The sequence below is a fragment of the Acipenser ruthenus genome, chromosome 3, assembly GCF_902713425.1.
Source record: "Acipenser ruthenus chromosome 3, fAciRut3.2 maternal haplotype, whole genome shotgun sequence".
Taxonomy (NCBI): domain Eukaryota; kingdom Metazoa; phylum Chordata; class Actinopteri; order Acipenseriformes; family Acipenseridae; genus Acipenser; species Acipenser ruthenus.
This window is the reverse complement of record NC_081191.1, coordinates 74,749,148-74,770,780: the sequence shown is the minus strand read 5'-3', so window position 1 is coordinate 74,770,780 and position 21,633 is coordinate 74,749,148. Positions and strand designations below refer to the sequence as shown.

At 36.2% G+C, this 21,633-nt stretch overlaps 1 protein-coding gene across 2 annotated transcripts in view; it reads left to right on the top strand.

Annotated features, from left to right (window-relative positions):
• The window catches only part of LOC117435611 (peroxidasin homolog), a 125,681-nt gene that overhangs the window by 58,394 nt on the left and 45,654 nt on the right, over positions 1-21,633 (top strand). Inside the window, exons 2-8 of one of the 2 annotated variants that reach the window (XM_059016748.1) lie at positions 6,001-6,072; positions 9,227-9,298; positions 9,479-9,550; positions 12,554-12,625; positions 14,205-14,276; positions 14,576-14,745; positions 19,638-19,755. In XM_059016748.1, the coding sequence (XP_058872731.1) occupies positions 6,001-6,072; positions 9,227-9,298; positions 9,479-9,550; positions 12,554-12,625; positions 14,205-14,276; positions 14,576-14,745; positions 19,638-19,755 (648 nt within the window). Of the gene's footprint in view, positions 1-6,000; positions 6,073-9,226; positions 9,299-9,478; positions 9,551-12,553; positions 12,626-14,204; positions 14,277-14,570; positions 14,746-19,637; positions 19,756-21,633 lie in introns of those variants that run through there. The other variant, XM_059016755.1, reaches the window with a different exon arrangement.

Here is a 21,633-nt window from a genome sequence, read left to right as displayed (position 1 = left end):
TTCAGATGGTACTTTTTGAGTAACGGCTTCTTTCTTGCCACCCTCCCATTCAGGCCAGTGTTATGCAGAGCTCTTGATATGGTTGACTGGTGCACCATTACTCCACTCCCAGCCACTGAACTCTGTAGCTCCTTCAAAGTGATTGTTGGCCTCTCTGTGGCTTCTCTCACAAGTCTCCTTCTTGTTTGAGCGCTGAGTTTTGAGGGACAGCCTTTTCTTGGCAGTGCCTGGGTGGTGTGATGCAGCTTCCACTTCCTGATTATTGATCCAACTGTGCTCACTGGGATATCCAAACACTTGGATATTATTTTGTACCCTTACCCTAATCTATGCATTTGTATTACTTTATCTCTAACTTCTGCAGAATGCTCTTTGGTCTTCATTTTCCTTCAGATTCACAGCCTGACCAATGATCCTTCAACAGTGGGGTATTTATCCAGAAAATGTGACAGCAACTTTAATGGTTCACAGGTGGAGGCCAATGGTAAGGTAATTGTGTTCTCGTTAGGGCAATTTCTTTCATCGGTGTAAACTGGGAGCTTCTACAGCACAGGGGTTGAATACTTATGCAAGCAAGACATTTCAGTTTTTTTTATTTTTTTAAAAAATATTTCCCAACATAAAACCAATGTCACCTTACAATAATTGATTTTGAGTTTCAGTGTTTTAAAATAAAATATCAAACAGAACGAAATTTCAATGTACCATTTGTAATTCAGTAATATGAGAGAATTGGTCAGGGGTCTGAATACTTTTGCAAGGCACTGTGTGTGTGTATATATATATATATATATATATATATATATATATATATAATTACCATATAGAAAGCTATAAAAATATGACCGTGTATGATGTAATAGTAAAGAATGAGCATTCTTTGCCAAGTCTTGGCACATTATATTTCCACACACCCCAAGATCTAAGCCCTGAGCCAGATTTCCATTTTTCGAGTCAAGACAGTTTCTTTTTGCTTATTTTTTGGAATACCTTGTTGTTTAAATTATTATGTAAATAACATAAAGATGATTTAGAATGTAAGTGATCTTAATTCTGTTTAGTGAAACAGTACAACTATACAATTAAAATGATGAACTGGATTTAGGTTAAACACAGGATATTTCTCATCATTATAAGACTACTTTCTTTTTTGAATAGTTTTACCGTGGGCTAGTCTCTAAAGAGAAGGCAATGATAAAGCGTACAGAAGGATTTAATAGGTTCTGCTATAAGAAAAGACCATCTACTTCAGGGGACGGATTAAAAATAAACTTCCAAGGATGAGTCTGCACAGGAGATGTAATGATAACACGCTTTTCAAATCACTGTGGTTCCTCTGTACTGGGCTGGAGGCCAGAAATAAATCTCCATTCACAATCCATAGAAAAAATTGTGAGATTTTTAGATAACTGGTGAATGCTGCCTTTCCCACTTGTTACTTTATCACCTTGAATTTAAAGATCCTTACTTGCAAGCAATTGTGATACGGCTCCTTACAACTAGATGCCAGTAAACTACAGGAGAAATGGCTCACATACCACCACTGTAATATCTGGTCCAGCTTGTATTTATGGGATTTAGGGTTGATATAGCACTAGCACTGCAATGAAAGCAGTGCAAACATTCAATCTCATGTCTTTGCTGACAGCCTACGAAGTCCACAAAATACTGTTGAAAGTCAAATAACAGAAGAACAATCAAATCACCCTTTCTTCTGTTGCCAAAGCCATGTTAAGGAACTTGATATTTGCATACAGAGGAACCAGTAGCATTGCTAGTACCCTCATGATAAAAATGTATAAATAAACGCATGCATTTTTTGTCTAAACGAAATGTAATGGTCAAATAAAAATGTATGCTTAACTAATGACACTTGTATGATGTGTAGTACATGCTTTTGCTAACAGGACTCAGAAGTAAAAAAAAATGCAACAAATTGTACCTGTACTATACCAATATGAATTAGATTTGTGCATTTTTGCATAAACATGAATCTTTTCCTTAAGGATCGAGACTATAGAACAGGCATTGAAATTATACTTTCTAATAATTTGGTCTTGCTGGCAACAGCTAAACCTGTATACACATGAACAAGCTTACATTTTAGAATCCCCTGTGATGGGTTTCTGTCAGCTGCAATAGTTATATAGGATAGTTGTTTGTTTGTCATACTGATAGCTTTCATTTTTAATTTAGAGATATGGCAGGGAAGGTATGTCACTGTCATATTGTACTTTTTAATCTTTGGATTAGATAAACACGGTAAACAAAGTATGTTTTCATTTCTTGAAAGATATGAAATTCTTGCCATATAATAATATTTTATCATTAAATTATTGCGAAGAACTGCTTACAACTGTGTGTTGGAGATGTCCCTAAGCACTGAACCTACCAGTTTATACTATGCGTTTGTGAAAAGTATACACATTTAATCTGTTGAAATACATTGGAAAATTCAGTGTAAAGGACAACCTATTCTACACATTCCCAAGTAAAGGAAATAATCACATTGTAAGAAAAGGTAGTAATAATTAATTGTAATTTGTATTTTTATTTGTTTATTCTTGGTTGAATACTCTTTTTAATAGACTGCATTCTTCAAAGAGATTTTCCTTTCAGCTAATATACTACTCTTAAAGAGTAAGTAGGAAACATATAGTGTTACACGTCCCCATGTGTTGCTACAACTGTTTAAATAACATACCTGTAATTTCTCTTTTCATTGTTAACATCCTGACTATTTTTTACACTTATAACTTTAAAGTCTGTTTCATGTTATTTTCAAAATGGCTGCTGTAATGCACTGGGGTTTGAGATCTGTGCTCTGAATCACTGCAGGAAGAGCAATTAAAAAAAATTAAAAAAAAAACAAAGTGCTGTGATCGTTATTGCTGTGTTACCTGTTTGACAATGTGGCAATAATCCTTACACTATCAATGCACTACGGTGACCATTTTGAAAACAGTGCTGAAACAGAGTTTAAAGTTATAAGTGTAAAATGTTGTCAGGATGTTAACAATGAAAAGAAAAATGACAGGTACATTATTTAAACACTTGTAGCAACACATGGGGACATAAAACGCTATATTTTCTGGAACCCTGCTACTTACTCTTGAAGAAGTGGAAGGTTAGAGTATAAATTTAACTTTTTAGGCCATGCATGGACTTATTATACACGATTTTTTTCTAGAATTTATGTGTGAAATTTTAAGACTTACTGGAACCTAACTTTTCTACAAATTATCAGATACAGAGAAAATAAATACTGATCTGAAAGTGACCAGAAGTACTGGATAGACATAATTTTGCTTTCTGTTCAAAAAACAATTTATGATATCTTTAAGCACATAGCTTACGGTGCTACAATGTACATAATAACAGGTGTACTTAACAGCTACTGATTTTCTCCTAATAATGACATGTTTTCCAACTTTGGTACGACTGTGTTTCACATGAAAACATTCCATCTCTAAGATATTATTTTGCTGACAGTAATCTTGCCGCTATGTTTCAACAAAACATATTACCTTTTCAAGTAAATACCATTATGTTGATGTAATAAATTGAATTCAATTATTTATATTAACAAAAACAAATTTAATCAGAAATATTTAGCTTTAGGGTCTGCATTTATAATTTTGCATGTCTCTTTGAAGCCATTTTTTTTGTAGACACATTTTAAATTGGCTCTGAATTATAATAATGACTTGGGAACTAATTCCCAAAACATAACAGTGGGCAAAATGCATGTACCATATATTTTCAAGAAGCTTACATCTGCAGGAAGAGGAATGTCAAGGCTAATCAGGGAATGGATGAAATGGGAGACTGGAACAGCTAAGATTGACTGGCGAGACCTCTGGACAATGGAAAAGAGGGGGTTCAGCTTCCTAATCAGATCCACATATAATGTTCTTCTATCACTACAGAACCTGAATGTGTGGCTAGGGGAGAACTCTGTTCTTTGTGTTCATCACTGGCTACCCTGAAGCACATTCTTCAGAATGTAAGGTGGCTTTGAGCCAGGGTCGCTTCATTTGGCATCATGGCCAGGTTGTGCGATGCTTGGCATTAGCACTAGAAAAATGGTGTAATAAGATCAACACCTTGCCGCCAATATGAGCAATAGCTGTCAGTCTGGCACACAGCAAACAACATTCCTCTGTCCAGTATAGCAACCACCAGGAAAGGTTATTAGAACTAAGATTCATTTGGGACAATTGGAGGCAGCTAGAGATTGGAGAATGTAGACATCACTGTTTAGCCTGCCTGAGGTGTTGTCAGCTAGTTGACACTGAAGACGGGAGGTGCCCACCTGATGACCCCTGAGAAGTGCCCCACCCAGCCCATTCCAGATTGTTGCCATGGTGAGGTGCAAGAGAGGCCACAAATAAGCTGATCCCTAGAGCCAGCATTACACTTCAGCCACCAACACCGGGCCAATAGGAAATATACATTACCTGATGGTGGAAAAGCGCTGAAGGCTCTTATATTAGATTAAACCTATATCTTGGTTGGTCCCCACCATGCAGTTGGTCAAGCCCCAAGCAGCATATTCAGTATTTTATGTTGATTGATGTCAACACATTGCAAGCAGTATTAAAACTTTGTTGGTGATTGTAGTTAAATACATTAGGGGTAATATTCATAAACCATGGGCGTGCAGAAGAATACACAGAAGTGCTTTGCAGATATTAGGCTTCTCTGTAAAAGGGTGCGTATATGTTTTTGCAAAGTCTCCACTATGTCAACACTTGTTTTTTGGAAACCAATATAAGACAGAGGCAGGAACTGTAGAAATACCTCAGGCAAAATGTACCAGTGACCTAATATGACTGCAATGTTGCTGTAGTGTGACTTTTTTTCCATTGAATGATAAAGACCTTAAGGGTTGAGATATTTGCATCACATTTACAACTATTCCATAAAAAAACAGATTGCATAGTATAAAAGATTATCAAAAGTCCCAGGGCAATTCAGTGGACGTATGTAGGGGCAGCAGGGACACCAAGGCGCACTACCACAGGCGGGACTGGCCACAGTGGACCGAGTTCTCTGTGGGGAGGAACAAAATCAAGTGGGAGCCACTGGTGGACCCCCGGAAGGTGCTGATGCTACCACTGCACATCAAATTGGGCTTTATGAAACAATTTGTCAGAGCTCTAGATAAGGAGTCGGCAGCCTTCAAGTACCTTCAAGACTTCTTCCCTAAGCTGTCTGAGGCAAAGGTCAAAGCCGGTGTCTTCGTTGGAACACAGATAAAGAAGATCCTGGAGTGCAATGAATTCCCCAAGAAGCTCACTAGTAAGGAGAAAGCAGCTTGGAACAGCTTTGTCGCAGTGGTTCGGGGCTTCCTGGGCAATCACAAGGCCGAAAACTATGTGGAGCTGGTTGAGACTCTGGTGAAGAACTACGGCACAATGGGCTGTAGGATGTCCCTCAAAGTCCATATCCTTGATGCTCATCTTGATAAATTCAAGGAGAACATGGGAGCGTACTCAGAGGAGCAAGGCGAGCGCTTCCACCAGGATATACTTGACTTTGAACGCCGCTACCAAGGACAGTATAACGAGACCATGATGGGAGACTACATTTGGGGGCTGATTCGTGAAAGTGATTTACAGTATAATCGTAAATCTCGAAAAACTACTCACTTCTAAATCTTTTGTAGTCATTTTTGTATTACTTTAGTATAAATACATGTTAATTTGGATTCATATGTTGTTTTTTTCTGACTTTATGTGAACGAAAAGACACAAATTCGCCCGTTTTCTCATTGGAAATAGGTAAATTTCAAAATATCACTGTCCTGGTCACAAAAGCAAAGTTTGTGGGGAATAATAGCCATTTTCTATACTTTTGAGGCATAAGCAATTAGGAAATAACACTTACTACCCAGGAACAAAAATTGTGTTACATAGTGTTATTAAAATGCTGAAATATATGTATGATACACATTGTTAAAAAAAAATAAAAACTTGTGTTTTACATTTTTTGCAGAGACCTCAGATTCAACAGAATAAGTGAAATAACACCTGGAGCATTTAAAAAGCTGAAGAACTTGAACACCTTGTGAGTATCAGTGATTTAAAATATACAATACTGAGGCTTTGCATTGGTAGCCTCCATTTAGCAATAGTATCATGTTGGTGAGATTGGTAAATCAGTTTTGCGCAACATTCACAACATTTACATAGCAGAGCGCTAGCAGACACACACAATCAAGTCAGGAAATCCAAATGCAGCATTTACATGGCAAATTCATTTCAAAACTTTATTTTATTCTTGTATGTATACATTCACATTATCAGATTTAGTGTCGTTTTTATCTGTTTTGGAATTACATTTAAGGGGAACTTTTTTATGTATTTGAAAACGTGACGCTGCTTAACGGTACCCTGACTGCCTGATTGGAGTATTTTCTGAGTTACTTTTAAGACGAGGTGGTTGGTTAGGCATAGATTGCCCAACAGTACTGTAGGTAGGAATGCCCGGTTATTAGATGACCTAAGTTAAGGTGTATGGAGTAAAATGGAAATGGAACATAGATGAAGAAAATGCTGTTCAGGCAAGTTAATAGTATGCTGGTTAACTGATCTTACTTGGCTGTAAAAGAGAAAACACAATTGTTATCCCTACAATTAACAGTTGAATATTCAAAATATTCTAGAATGCAACCTTTTCTATGAAAAGAAAGTGTGACCCAGTTCCCTGTCGCTGACTGTATTCCTCTGGTACTGCCCTCTACATGGTGTCCCCGTCAGAACCGGTTGCAACTGTGTACAGATGGTAATAATCAGAGGAAAGCTTTCCTCAAAACTGACGAAACTGAGATCAGTGTTTGTGTAAGTACATAAAAATACAGATTATTACAGATAAATACAATAAATACAAATACAATAGTCTACATAAGTGTTTAAATTCTGTGTCATTCATTATTTACACACTTTCTGTAAAGAGTTGCAATAGCATTACACTAGAGATCCTTACAGTTTCTCATCAAATCTAAATTGATGTTCTTCAAATCTGTGAGTGATAGCCCTTCATATCCCCTTGGCAAGAAGTAGTAGATATCAGTATGTACACTTCAAATGTATTGGTTTGGACATTCCTTGAATCACGTTATTGGCCTTACATTTACACAAGTTATTGTGAGGAAAGCTAATATGTCATTATATTGTCTATTCTCAACTGCAAGTTTTTTTTTTTAGCTGCAAATATCTCATAAACCATTTTAAATGCTTCATACAACCTACAATTTTTTTTTTTATGATTCTGTATGTCAAGTTAATTTGTGACTGTCATTTTACAAAGCTGCCCCAGCCCCACTGCAAAACCTTCATATATCTCAGTGAATAGTTGAGGTACTGAGTTTCAGGGTTATATAACACTATATGCAAAATATGTTAGTGCCTTGGCTTTGCCATGGCTGCCCAGTTGAGTTCATGGGGTATAGAGACAGAACACTATTTTCCTTAGCTCACAGTTGTTGGTGTTTTTTTTTTTTCAGTTACGTGCCTTTACCAATTCTGATTATCGATATTCCATGTAAAAAACAGACATATACCGATTTCAATTCTGCGCTCTTGAAAATGTGTTTAAACTTTAAACTGAACACACCACAAAAGCATTTTACCTATTGTATATATTTTTATTGATGTATTTTCAAATGACATGTGATCTGTTTACCTGAAATATATATGCATTGATAAGTGGGACGTTTTCGAACGAGAGGAGGCCATTCAGTCCATCTATGCTCATCTGGTTTGTAGTAGCTTATTGTTCTCAAAACCCATGTTGGGTCTTAAAGGGTCCAAGTGATTCTACATTTTCAAGCTTAAAATCTGCTTTTTACTAATTATATTTGACACTTTTGTTTAACATTGCAAACATGAAATAGTCAAGTTAACATGAAACAACTACTGTACTGCTAGACATAATAAAAATAAAGACGTGGCTTACATTTATTTTGGAATATTTTATCAAGTATATAAATATACTGAACTGGGACTGTAAGAAAGGGTACATAATAAAAACACAACACATTTGAATTTGTTAACTAAGAATGCTTTCTTCCCATGACCATACTTTAAAAGTTCCCAGACTTTCACATGACGTACTGTCACCGCATAGTGCAAAATGCTAAATACAATTCCTAGCGTTTTTAGTAACAGTTAAACCGATTCTTCTCATTAGGAAATATGGGATAATCCATAACACACTTAAGCTTTACCTTTTATGAGTAGGATATATCTAATTTGCTCTGAAAGGCCAGCATGGTTTCCATAAAAAACTTCAGAGTTGATGTTAAAAAAAGAAATACTGTAGAATGTGTAATTGGTCCACAAGTTAAGCAACATGAAGTCTATGCTTCTACAATTTACATCAACCCATGGCAGTGGTGAGTGAAACTGAAGAAATTCCTTTGTCGTTCAGAGGAGCTGGAGAAGCTGCAATTCTCTTACTTACGTCAGACCTGACATTAATTCTGTCAGTTCATATTTACTTTATGTGATTCCTCGAGTGTTTAAAATGTTTTTCTCTTTTTTTTTTTTTTTTTTTTTTTTTTTACAGAAATTGACAAAAAATAGAGCAGATAGAGGGAGAAAAGAGCAACTGCTATACATTGAATTGCAGTGATTCTAATAAATGACTAATTATAGTGTTTATTGTTAATTGTTTTTTGTTATTGTTTATCTCTTTGTCTGATGTTTGTATAAGAGTGTGTCATGGGCCAAGTTTACTGAGATTTCTCACAATTATTTTCCAAAATCATAAAGAAGCCTATTAATACAGATGGAATACTCAAAATGTGACTAATTGTAGGTCTCCTAGGCCATATTCGCAAAACATCTAAAACAATACATATGTATATGCTTATGCTTATCAACACAGTCCTCTGTTAGTTGCTATGTTCTTTTTTAAAAAAAAACATGCTTGAAGTGTTTTGTTGCCAATTAAACATACTGTAATTTCGAATTGTGTGCTTTTTTTCCGCTTGTCAAGATTATATATATTATATATATATATATATATATATATATATATATATATATATATATATATATATATATATTCATTTTTTTAAGTGCATCCTGGAATTGTTTTTCTTGTGTAGTCTTTACAGAGAACCGACAATATCCAAAAAATAAAAAAAATCCTCAAACTATGTACATTACCAAGTAGTTATTGTTTACTGTGTGATATGCATTTTTTTTGCTTACAGGTTACTGAACAATAACCACATTAAGAGGGTTCCTAGAAAAGCGTTTGATGACCTGGAAAATCTAAAATACCTGTAAGTTCAATGATTTGTCTGTTAACAGTAATTGGACACAAATCATTTTTTTTTTTTAGTTGACCAAGGGACTGTAATGGTAACAACTACAAACATACTCTACTCAGAAAACAGACCTATAACCTTTGTCTTCGAAAATAAAAGCAGATCTATGATAAACTTATTGTTTTTGTGTTGCAGCTACCTATACAAGAATGAAATCCATGCAATAGATAAGCAGGCATTTAAAGGTTTGGTGTCCCTGGAGCAGCTGTAAGTAACGATCCATTTCTTGCTAGATGACCTTCTCTACTTCCCAGCTGCAGTGTTTACAGTGTAAAACCTCCTTGTACCAAAAAAAACCAAAAAAACCATAGTGCCATTTTTATGGTACTATTTAATATACAAGCTTCATATTTGTAGGGTTGTATAAACACTGCTTAGTAAATGTGTTGGTGACCTTGTTTTTGGTATTTTGTTTATTTTCATTTGTGTTTTTGTAAATAGTTTGTCAGTTGTAATGATCTATTTATCTGTTTCCATTTGACTTCATCTTTACAAACCATTCGATCTGATATGATATGTCACTCAGATTATGCTAGTAAGGATGCTTTGTTTTTATTGAGAAAAGCTTGTCTGTCATTGCAAGTCTGTCATTGCAACACTTTAAAGTAATGCTGGTAAATAGGATATGAGGAACCACCTGCCTGGTAGAAGACAAAATCCACTTCTATCTTAAATAATAGTTTCCTGTTTTATTTTAATTTAATTTAAATTAATTTAAAATATTTGTAGGTGTTCAAGCATGCTTCTTGTTAACATTTGCTTGTTTTCAAAAAACCTTGCTTGTTGCGTAATGCCGTTTTGTTCTTTTTTTTTATGTATTTGTATTATACCATGGAAATGTTATTATAATATAGTTACTCTAGGGTTAAATGTTTATTGTGGCACCAACACTTTTTTGGTTGTTGTTACCTTTGTTATGCTTTTTCTATTCTTAAAAAGCAATGAAGTGCAGAGGGAAAACATGTGATAAGTGTGTGTGGCACTAGTGTCTTAAAAGTAAAATTTAAATTCCAGGTTTTGTCCTGTTTTTAATATTTAAACAATTGCTGTATTTTTAACCATCGCTGTTTAGATCAATCGAATATAGACAGTTGTCACAGTTAATGTCTGTTTTAGGTTTTTTGGATTTTGTTAACAGCTGTTACAACAATATCCCAGCCACAATTAAAATGCAGTCCCACAGTTAGAAAACTTTGGGCACTGATTTAAGAATCTAATGTTTAACGCAGACAGCGATCTAGCAACTTAAGCCCGCTGCACACAGCCCGACTCAAGCCGTCCCGACTCATCTCATCTGAGTATGCACAGATTCTGTGATCAGTTGTGCTCAGTTTTGGTTTGACGTCACAGTTCAGTTTTTCCCGACTGGGTGTCGCACACTGCAAAGACTGAATTACTGACCACAACTAGATACTGGTGATTACTATGTATGCAGATTTAATTAATACTGCCCTGTACACATTTTTAGCCCAACATAGCGACCCTCACATTATGCATGGCATCATATGCTGATTAGACGACGGAGACAGCACCGCGAGGCAACCAAAAGAAGCGCTTAGCCTATTAATTTAGCTATTGACCATTTACAACGTGCAAATGTTTCAGGCAGTGTTTGACTTTTTGTATAGTTTGTCTACTACACTTTAGCCTATGGTAAATAAAATTCAACCTGTTGATTTTTATTTGACTTTGGCATTTTTTTCTCAGTGTGTGGATCTAGGGGCTTGTGATTTGTGACCTATTGGAGATCGATGCACCGGTTACTTCTGTTTTAGCTCAGTAAGAAAATATAGGTTGCCAGTAGATTGATAATAAAAAGGTAAATTGATAATTTACCTTTGATTAGTAAATGCCAAAAAAAAAACCTGTTCAAATTATTATTATTTATTATTTGTTTATTTAGCAGACGCCTTTATCCAAGGCGACTTACAGAGACTAGGGTGTGTGAACTATGCATCAGCTGCAGAGTTTTTTTCTTTTACCTTTTCTTTTCTTTTTACCCTTTCTTTTTACCCTTTTCTTTAACCACTGGACCACACAGCCTCCTCCAAATGTGCACATATCTGATATTTTTGAATTTGGGACACTCAGAGCTATTCAAGACTAATGTATTTTTACCTTTGGAACTAAAGCTGTGAATGTTCCGCCATCTTGTATGACAAGTTACATGACAAGCTATGTCACTTAAATCTGCTTCACCATTGGTTGACACTCTTATGACTAATCAGTCTCAATCAGTCTTGGTCGGCAACTGCCGCACATCACATCTGAACGAAACTGCATCTGAAAAAGATTCAACATGTTCAATCTTCAAATCTGAAGACATCCCGACTGAAATCTGCATAATCTTGGTTTTAAGGGCACTTACACTGCTACAATTCATCCAGACTCTGTACGGCCAGTTGAGATGAGATGAGTCGGGACGGCTTGAGTCGGGCTGTGTGCGGCGGGCTTTAAAGATCTCACAACAAGATATTAGATCTCAACATATCTATTCTGGAGAAATGTATAGTAATTTTAAGTGGCACTTCATATAATTGCCATTTGATTAATATATGTATTAGTATTTGATTAGTATGTATTGAATGTTGATTATTAAATACTTGAGTTCAACAGGAAATCACTTTTTTGGGGTTAATATATATATATAGATATATATATATATATATATATATATATATATATATATATATATATAATATCTGCGATGGACTGGCGTCCCGTCCAGGTTGTAGTCTCGCCTTGCGCCCTGTGTATGCCGGGTTAGGCTCCGCGGCTCACAGTGACCCTGTAAAGGAGTAAGCGGTTAATGATAATGGATGGATGGAAATTATATATATATATATATATATATATATATATATATATATATATATAGTCCTTTTAATAAGGACTCATATGTCAACATTTTTAATATAAAATGTAAAATAACAAAGTCCTGATTTTTACATGTATTATTAGTTTTTCATAATATATCCTTAGATCATTTACAACTGAAACGTTTCACCTTAAGGTACATTTTACACCTGGTTTACCGGTTTGAGATAAAATTCCATGAAGGAAATTTAAATCACTGTCCAAAGTTTCAGCTCAAGTATTTATGGCAGGTCTCAGTTTCACAGCTGCTTGGAGATGGTTTTCCCTTGTGGAACCACTTTGATCCAAACCTTGGTGTTTTACTAATACTAACATGCAATATTCTTTCAACAGATACATTCACTTCAACCACATAGAAACACTAGATCCAGAAACATTTAGTGATCTTCCCAAACTAGAAAGATTGTAAGTGATGCTTGAGCTGACGTCTTGCTTGTTGTGTGTCTGTCTTTGTACCATCTTTCTAAAATGATGCCTTTTGCTTTGTATAAACATTAAGGCGCATTGCTAACATATCTGAAAAGACTGATCTTTTAACTTGTAGCTTCATATGTTGTAAATCTCAAGCCCACTTTTTGAAATTGATTAGTGATCACATTTACTAATTAGCAATGCAGGACCTCGGAATAACCCAATTCTATTAGTGGTAGAAGATAAATATATTTTTTTGTATTCAACTGTGATATTATTTTATTTTATTATTTTTTTTTTTTTTTTACTGGATCTCATGTTTGAATCTTGCATTCAATTAAATCCAATGACAGATTGAATTGGCTGATCAATTTCAAATTCAGAAGCCTTGCAGAGGTTATTTTATTATCCATCCACATTTGTGAAACAACAATGGTTCTCCAGGAAAGTGCATGTAGTATCCTGTGCATAATTAAAATACAGCCAATGGATTCATAACATTGTACAGTAATACAAGTTTGATTCAATACATTTTACTTTTAATGTCAGTAAAAATAATTTATACATACTAAAGAAAATATTATTCTGGTTAATGCAGTTTAGAAATTCCTGGTCCAGGGGAAGTTAATTTCAAAGTAATAAAAAACTCATTGAAAATCATGTGTAAAATACCATAGTCTGAACATTTTACCGGTAGTGTCATTTTCCATTTTTCCATGAGAGAAACAATGTTAGTGAGGAATTTTAATGTTAAGAAAACATGTTGCAGCAAAGAGATAAGAAACACGTTCACATTTGTTATCCTTAATCATATATTTTTTTTACTTAAAAAAAATCCACTACATGTAAAATATCTGAATGAATTGAAAGATGTATACAAGACTTAACATATTTGTAGCTAATGCGCTTTTTTCTTTGTAATTGGCAAATAAATGAAAGATTGGTTCACAGTATTACTGGCCTAAAGGTATTCCTGCTGACTCACTTTGTATCCTTTTCTGTTAAAGTCATCAAAGAACAGTGACTTTTGAAAACTCAAAAGTTTAAAGCACCACTGTGGCTAATATAGCTGTCAGAATTCACCTGGTTCACCACAGTGTAACCTTTAACCTGTCCCTCTGTAAAACTGTTCCCTTTGTTGATATAAGAAATACCATATTTGTTTATGTAGTTTTTCTTTCTGACATAATACCTACATCCAATAGAGGAAGCACAGAACCACTCAGTGGGATTTCAAACATCTTAAAAAAGTTAGTAAAATGTAAAAAGAAAAATCTATTAAAAGTACATTTTACGCTATGTACTGTACTCTTTAATATTAAGTATTTTGTGAGACATGTATAATTGCAAGAAAAAAAAGAAAAGAAAATTCTCTTATTGTGGGAAAAAAAAGATCATAAGAAATGTACCCTCTATTGACTCCCCTGTTGTTGTTTTCAAATAGCTTGGAAGTAAGGACTCGCTGAGAAACAATTTATTCACACTGTTCAAGTTCATTCAGACTCATCAGATGCCTGTTTGATAGGCATGGTTTATTCTCCTGGATCTAACATATCTTTTATTTATTTATCAGATTTCTTCATAATAATAAACTGTCTAGGATCCCAGCAGAAACCTTTGATAATTTGGATTCAATAAAAAGACTGTAAGTTTCATTAAAATGTGCAGGATTTTGATCATATTCTTCATATATCACTGTAATAAGCGCTGTTTATTAGGGCACATGGATTTTTATTTTATTTGTAGATGCTTTTCGTTGAATACTTCAGTGATTTATATGAATGTGTAAAATCCTTGTGTGTTTTCTTTTCCTATAAATGAAAATAGTGAAAATGTAAATGAAGTAAATGAGATGTACAGTATTTTAACGTATATCAAATCACACCTTGTTTTCTAAAAGCCACAGTTGTAATTTAAAGTAACTTTTTTTTTACATGAGTGCAGTCGTTTGGATTCTAATGGCCTGGTCTGTGACTGTGAATTAATGTGGTTGGCTGAACTGATGAAAGAATATGCAAAGAATGGCAACACTCAAGCAGCAGCCACCTGTGACCACCCCAGGAGGTTACAGGGCAGGTCTGTTGCAACAGTAACAACAGAAGAGTTCAACTGCGGTGAGTAAAGCATGCTGTGGGTCATGTTCTTCATCCTTTTGGTGTTATATTGCACGCATTTTGTATTTCATTGCTGGATAAGGAACTTCAGGGGGCAATGACAAAAGCCAAGTAGGCACTGACTCCCTCAATAATTTAGTACAGTAATTCATTTTAAAGATGTGTATTTATTGTAGGTCTTTTAGTCCACCTCCATAACTTTGAACAAAAGCATGGAGTTGAATGATTCAGTTTGATATCCTTTCAAAGGTATACTTTCCATTTTTCTTTGTACAGATGAAGCCTTCTGTTTTATTTTATTTATTTTTATTTTTACTACGTTTCTAATTAACAAAACAAGGTACAAAGTAAATGAACATGCCACTCCAAGAGCACACCCTGTTGTGCCTTGCTCAAGGGTACAGCAGCAGTGTCCCCCACTGGGGATTGAACCCACAACCCTCCAGTCAAGAGTACAGAGCCCTAACCACTACTCCACACTGCTGCCCCATGTATAAGAGATACAATATATATATATATATATATATAGAGAGAGAGAGAGAGAGAGAGAGAGAGAGAGAGAGAGAGAGAGAGAGAGAGAGAGAGAGAGAGAGAGAGAGAGAGAGAGAGAGAGAGAGAGAGATGATGAAACTCAGTCACTAGTAATTGAATATATAAACATTACATATTTATTTTAAATTTTGAATTTCAATACTTGATATGATCTGTAAACTTGAAGTATTTTTTTTTTTTTTTAATTTAGTCATTGCCAATTATTTTTTATTAGTTTCTCCCCAATTTGAAATGGCCAATTATTTTTAGGCCCAGCTCACCGCTATCACCTCTGCGCTGACTCGGGAGGGCGAAGACGAACACACGCTGTCCTCTGAGGCGTGTGCCGTCAGCCGACCGCTTTTTTTCACACTGCGGACTCACCATGCAGCTCTTGGGCAGCTTACAGGCAAGCCCGCAGGCGCCGGGCCAGACTACAGGGGTCGCTGGTGCACGGTGAGCCGAGGACACCCTGGCCGACCAAGCCCTCCCTCCCCCCGGGCGGCGCTCGGCCAATTGAGCGCCACCCCCTGGAAGATCCCGTCCTCGGTCGGCAAAGGAATAGCCTGGACTCGAACTCGCGACGTCCAGACTATAGGGCACATCCTGCACTGGATGCGCCACTTGGGAGCCCCCAACTGAAGTATGTTGAACCAATCTGTGGTTGCCTCCCTCTTTAGTTACATTTCCAAGCAACTTTTTAGCAGTTACACTTTTTTAAGCTTACATGGCCTTCTATGCCGTTCCACCATCACCTGGAGTTAATTATAAGTAATAGGGTCTTTAAAGTAAATGAAATCTGATTAGCAATCATCACTCTGAGCCCTACTCTCAGATTATAACAAACTACAGTATTCTAGGGCTTTTCCTGCTCGCTGTCAATAGCTGTCATCAAGTAATAATTATTCGTCTCAGTCAGCCAGCACATGGGCAGCTCTAGACCACAGGCCAAAAAGTATGTTATGTTTTGTTGGTCCTCTGTCAAACGCAATCAAGGATTACACACATAATTAGAGAAAAAAACTTTATTAAACAAATAACTTTTTGTCAAAGCTGCTTATAGTTTATCTGAACAGTGCCAGATATATGAATGGAGCAATATTACTGAACCTTCCATGTCTTGGTTTGTTGTTGCTGAAAGATGCTGTGTCTGAGCACTCCAGTCGAGCTGACAGGCTGTGATTGGCTGACTCGGCAGTTGTAGGTACAGGATTGGTTGCTTTTGTCGATGCAAAATATTGAATGGGTGGTTTTGGTGGATAATAAAATAAATTTGGACCAAATGTGTCTTTGTTTTGTATTTACTGTCCACTTGAACTAGTTTACAGGTGATGCTTTGATATTCCAGCGGGCATCTACTGTCTATTAATGCTCACCATAACTGGAAGCTGATTGGCTGGTGATGCTGAATCGTTTTCTAATATCTGTTATTGCATTTGGCACTCCTAGCTCTTAGATTTTAATATAGAATGAAAAATATATGCGCAAGTTACCAGTAGCTATTTGTTTTGATTAGGTTACCGTAGGAAATCAAGAGGCAGAGAAACATCATTACGTCAGATCAATAGCTCATCTCATGAGCTTTGATATCAGCATTCCCTTCTAGTGTAAATTCCGTTTTTTGTATAACCATCTCATACTTAGGGTCTTGTGTTTTACGCGACCTGTTTTTTTCAATTGTAAATCAACTGCTATCCCCTAGATGTCCCTGCAGCCAATCCAGTTATAGTAATCGAATTAACAATTAAGAAATCAACACACGCTTTGACTAATTAGAAAAATAAAAGCTAATTATGATGAGTTTTAATGGTAATTGAATAAATTGATGCGTTAAAAGAAAAATCCAAAGACCTAAACATGGAGTCAAAGACATCGCAATCAAAAAGCATTTCATTGAGTGAACGCACGCAACAATGTCCACCTGGTGTTCTGTACACCGATGGGTATAATTTATTTTGCACAACTTGCAATTTATTGTTGGACCACACTCGAAAGTCAACAATAGATCAACATTTATCATCAGAAAAACGCAGAAAACAAAAGGCTGAGATTGACAGCTATGAGACGGCGTCCTCCAGTAAAAAACGTAAGGGGAATGAAAATTATGAATGCAGACAAGATGTTATTTTCGATTTGACAGAGGCACCTGTTTGTGCTAATATTCCCCTGGAAATAAAATTGATAATCCCAAACTATATGCATTTCTGAACAAACATGTAATAAATGCGGGAGCAATTCCTACAGCAGGTCAACTGAGAAGGGAATATCTACCCCAAATTGCTGAGTTGCACAAGATGAAAATTGTACAACTGGTAAAGATGTCTGACAGTGTATCTGTAGTTGTTGACGAGTCTACAAATGCAAAAGATCAGTATGTTTTGCACATTTTGTTTGTTCTCCAAGGACTATCGAATACCTTTGAATTGAAAGTAATATTAGACGATACAGTTAATCTGCACTCTGTGAATTACTCATCGGTGGCACAGGGCGTTGTGAAATGTTTAAACACATTTTAAGTTAATTTTAATAATGTGACTGGATTTGTCTCCGATAATGCCAGTTACATGATCAAGGCATACAATGACATTCTTCAAGGTTTAGTGCCAAATTCAGTACATTTGACTTGCAATGCTCACATAATAGCCCTTGCCAGCAATATCTGGGCAAATAATTTTCCAAAAGCAGACAAGCTGGTTGCATCCATTAAAAAATGGCTTAAACATTGCCCAAGCAGAAAACTACATTTTAAAGACCACCTGACAGAGGCAATCCAACAAGAAGGCTGTACTTTACCCATAAAGTTGCCACCTGAGCCATGCATAACACGATGGGGCACTTGGTATTCTGCTGCTGAATATCATTCCAAATACATCCCTTTTTACTCAGGCTTCGTGGAAAAGGAAATGCACACCAAACACGGTAGTGTTAAAGGACCTCCAGAAATTGCTTAAAGTTGTGCAAAGTTTAAAATCTCAACTCTCCCTAATTGCGACGCATGTCAAGGGACTGGTGGATCTGATTCAGTGGTTTGAAAGCCGTGACGTGAGAGTCTATCAAACATATAATAAAGTTGCAGATTTAATAAATACATACCAAGCAATGGCACAAGAGGTACACAGCACAGACGCAGCAATACACAAACTATGTGTAAAAAACCTTCCATGACGTTTCTGAAAAACTGACTAATTATTAGAAGTCCAGATCAATGCAAAAAGAAACCACGTTTTTTTCAACCAGCTCATAACTTTCTGATGGCAGTAAGGATATTCGACCCACAAGTGTGTAGTTTGGATCTGGAAGCCCTCCCATTATATTCTATTCCAGGATTTGATGCTGACTGTAAATTAGAAATGGACAGATACCTACCATATGCAAAAGAAACGGCAGTAGAATGACTTTGAATGAATTTTGGATTAAAGCAGAAGAATTATTTCCCAATTTAACACGAAAGGCTAAAATATATTTGTCAGTTGTTACCAATTCTGTAGATGCTGAAAGAAGTGTTTCTTCTTATGGCCATGTTTTTACAGAACAATGTCAATCTATGAAAGAAGGCAGGGTTAACCAACTGACGATGCTTAAGTTTAATAGCAACATTTAATGCATGGGACATTTTCTTTCATGAAACTGTAAGTGACACTTAATGTGCTGCATGTGAACAACCTTGCATTGTTATTATTATTATGTTATATTTGTAAGATATGTTACAGCATTGATGTTATGATTTAAGTATTTTATATAAATTGTTCTGGGAATCAGTGCTGTTTTTTTAAAATATTTTGTTGACAAATGATGTGTTCCTACTAGTAAACTGAAACAGTTAAATTATTTTTTTACATATTCTAAGAAATAATACTGAATAAGACGTATTAGTAATAAAGGGATGCATGACTAAATAAATGTCCGTAGCTGCTGCTGCCGCCTAATCAACACACCAATGCTCATTAATAGAATGACTAATTGAGACGATTAAAGGAATCACCAATAAGTGGTTTAATTAAGCAGACTACATGACCACCTTGTGGTGGGAGGAATGAAGTGCAGCCTAATAAAGCAGGTCACGTAAAACGCAGGACCATACTCAGGATAAACATACTGCTGGTATCACTGCAAAATGGAATATGTGTGCCACATGTAAAGTACTGGATATTCTGAGCTTCCAAAGGTTTACTGGAGTAATACAAAGGCACATGTGTTGTGAAGTGTGTAACACAAAGTGAATGTAAATAAAGGTTTGCCAAGCTAGGTAAATCATACACCAGTAGAGTATGGTAAAACAAATGACAAATGTGTCAATGTAGTATCTCTAAATCATAAAAATCTACGGTACAATATTTGTATTTCTGCTGTCTTTTCCACAGAAAGGCCCCGTATCACCTCAGAGCCCCAGGATGCAGATGTATCGCCTGGAAATACTGTCCACTTCACTTGCAGAGCTGAAGGGAATCCTAAACCTGAGATCATATGGCTTCACAACAAGTAAGTGCAGTGTTTTAACCAGACCAGAAGCACCCCTAAAATGTCAGTAAAAAGATTTGACATGTAGGTGTTGTATTGTAGTCATTCCAACCCATTTCATTGAATAGGAAGCTGAAGAAAATACAATCTTGTAATAATGTATATAACCTAAAAAAATGACAAAAATAATTTAATGGAATACAAATGTTTCAAATGGAATTACTTATAACACTAAACTGTAAAGCTTTTAAAGGCTGTTTTTTAAATGTTAAAGACAGATAACGATATAAAGTGAAAGCCCAGATCAGAAAGAATGCAGATTTGTAACATACTGTAGGCGCAAGTGTTCAATATAGAGTTTACAACAGTAAATATGGCTCTTAGTCCCAGTAATGTTCACTTGTTCAAACCTGTTAAATACTTATCCAAATTACTTATGAGGTTTAATAAAATATAAAATGATCCAATAAATAATACAATAACATTTAGCAGGTTATTTTAGAGTATACACATTATTGAGAGGAACGGTAGATGACTCAACGTTGGACAACACAGTTAATGACTTAGGAACAGAAACAGATATGAGTATGGAGAGTACTTCACAAAAGACTAGTTCAAGATCTGCAGTTAGCAAAGACATGGAACTCCAGGTTTATGTCTGTGACTGGAGCAAGGTGACAACGGTCAGGGGTTTGAAGATTCATCAAGGGAGAATGAAATGCTTGAGGGAGAAGGGACAAGGATCAGTACTTCTTACGAAGTCAGTCAAGTCAGTCAAATGAAATCCAGCGACAGGAAGCAAACCACAGTTCGCAGGATATCAGCACCCCTGTCATAGATGTGAGGAGGCCTTGCATGGACACAGCTAGTGATGAACCTAATGATCCTTGTGAACCCAGTCAGACAAGCCAGCATAAGAGAGCAAAGAACCTCAACGGGCACAAGCCTGGAGTTAAATGGCCAAGAGCTTGTGAGAAAACTGCGTGGGAAACAGTAAACACAGATCTCTGCTTTGCATTGGAAAGGTTAAGTGGAACAGTTGAAAAGAAGCTGGATAAATTTAGGGACATCATCTACGCATATGGAAGCGAGTGGTTTGGAGTTGAAAAAAGGAAGGAAAACGTACAAACTATTCCTGGAAAGTCTAGACGGCAGCAGGAGATTGAATGCTTAGTTGGAGACAGGAGGCAGCTGAGGAAGCAATGGAGAAGAGCAGAACAAAGTCAGAAGGAGGGACTCAATCTGTTACAAAGGGTCATAAAAGACAAGCTTGCAACATTGCGCAGATCTGAGCGGTACGGCATATGGAAACGGTACAAAAAGGAGCATGCGAGAACTAACTTTTATAAAGACCTGTTCAAATTTGTAAATAAGTTATTCACCAGTTAGAAGAATGGCACACTGAAAGCATCTAAGTTTGAGCTGGAAAGATATTTGGAGGAAACACATACAGATTCAAAAAAGGCAGGAGCCTTCCTTCAGACATCCCACCTATCAATCCACCAGAATACCAAATGGAGGACTGTGCACCTAAGTGGAAAGAAGTAAAGCAAGCTGTGAAAAAAGCAAGGGATTCATCATCTCCAGGGCCTAATGGAGTTCCGTACAGAGTGTACAAGAGTGCTTCAGGAGTTCTACGAATCCTGTGGAAATTGATGAAAGTGGCATGGGAAAAACAGGTTGTACCAAGAGCATGGTGCCGAGCAGGTGGAGTCTTTATACCTAAAGAAAAAGATTCTCCAAGCATTAGTCAGTTTCGCCCTATTTCCCTATTAAATGTATAAGGCAAGATTTTCTTCAGCATTACTGCTCAGAGATTGTCAACTTACCTATTAAAGAACTGCTTCATTGGCATTTCAGTACATAAAACGGGTGTTCCAGGTTTCCCAGGATGCTTAG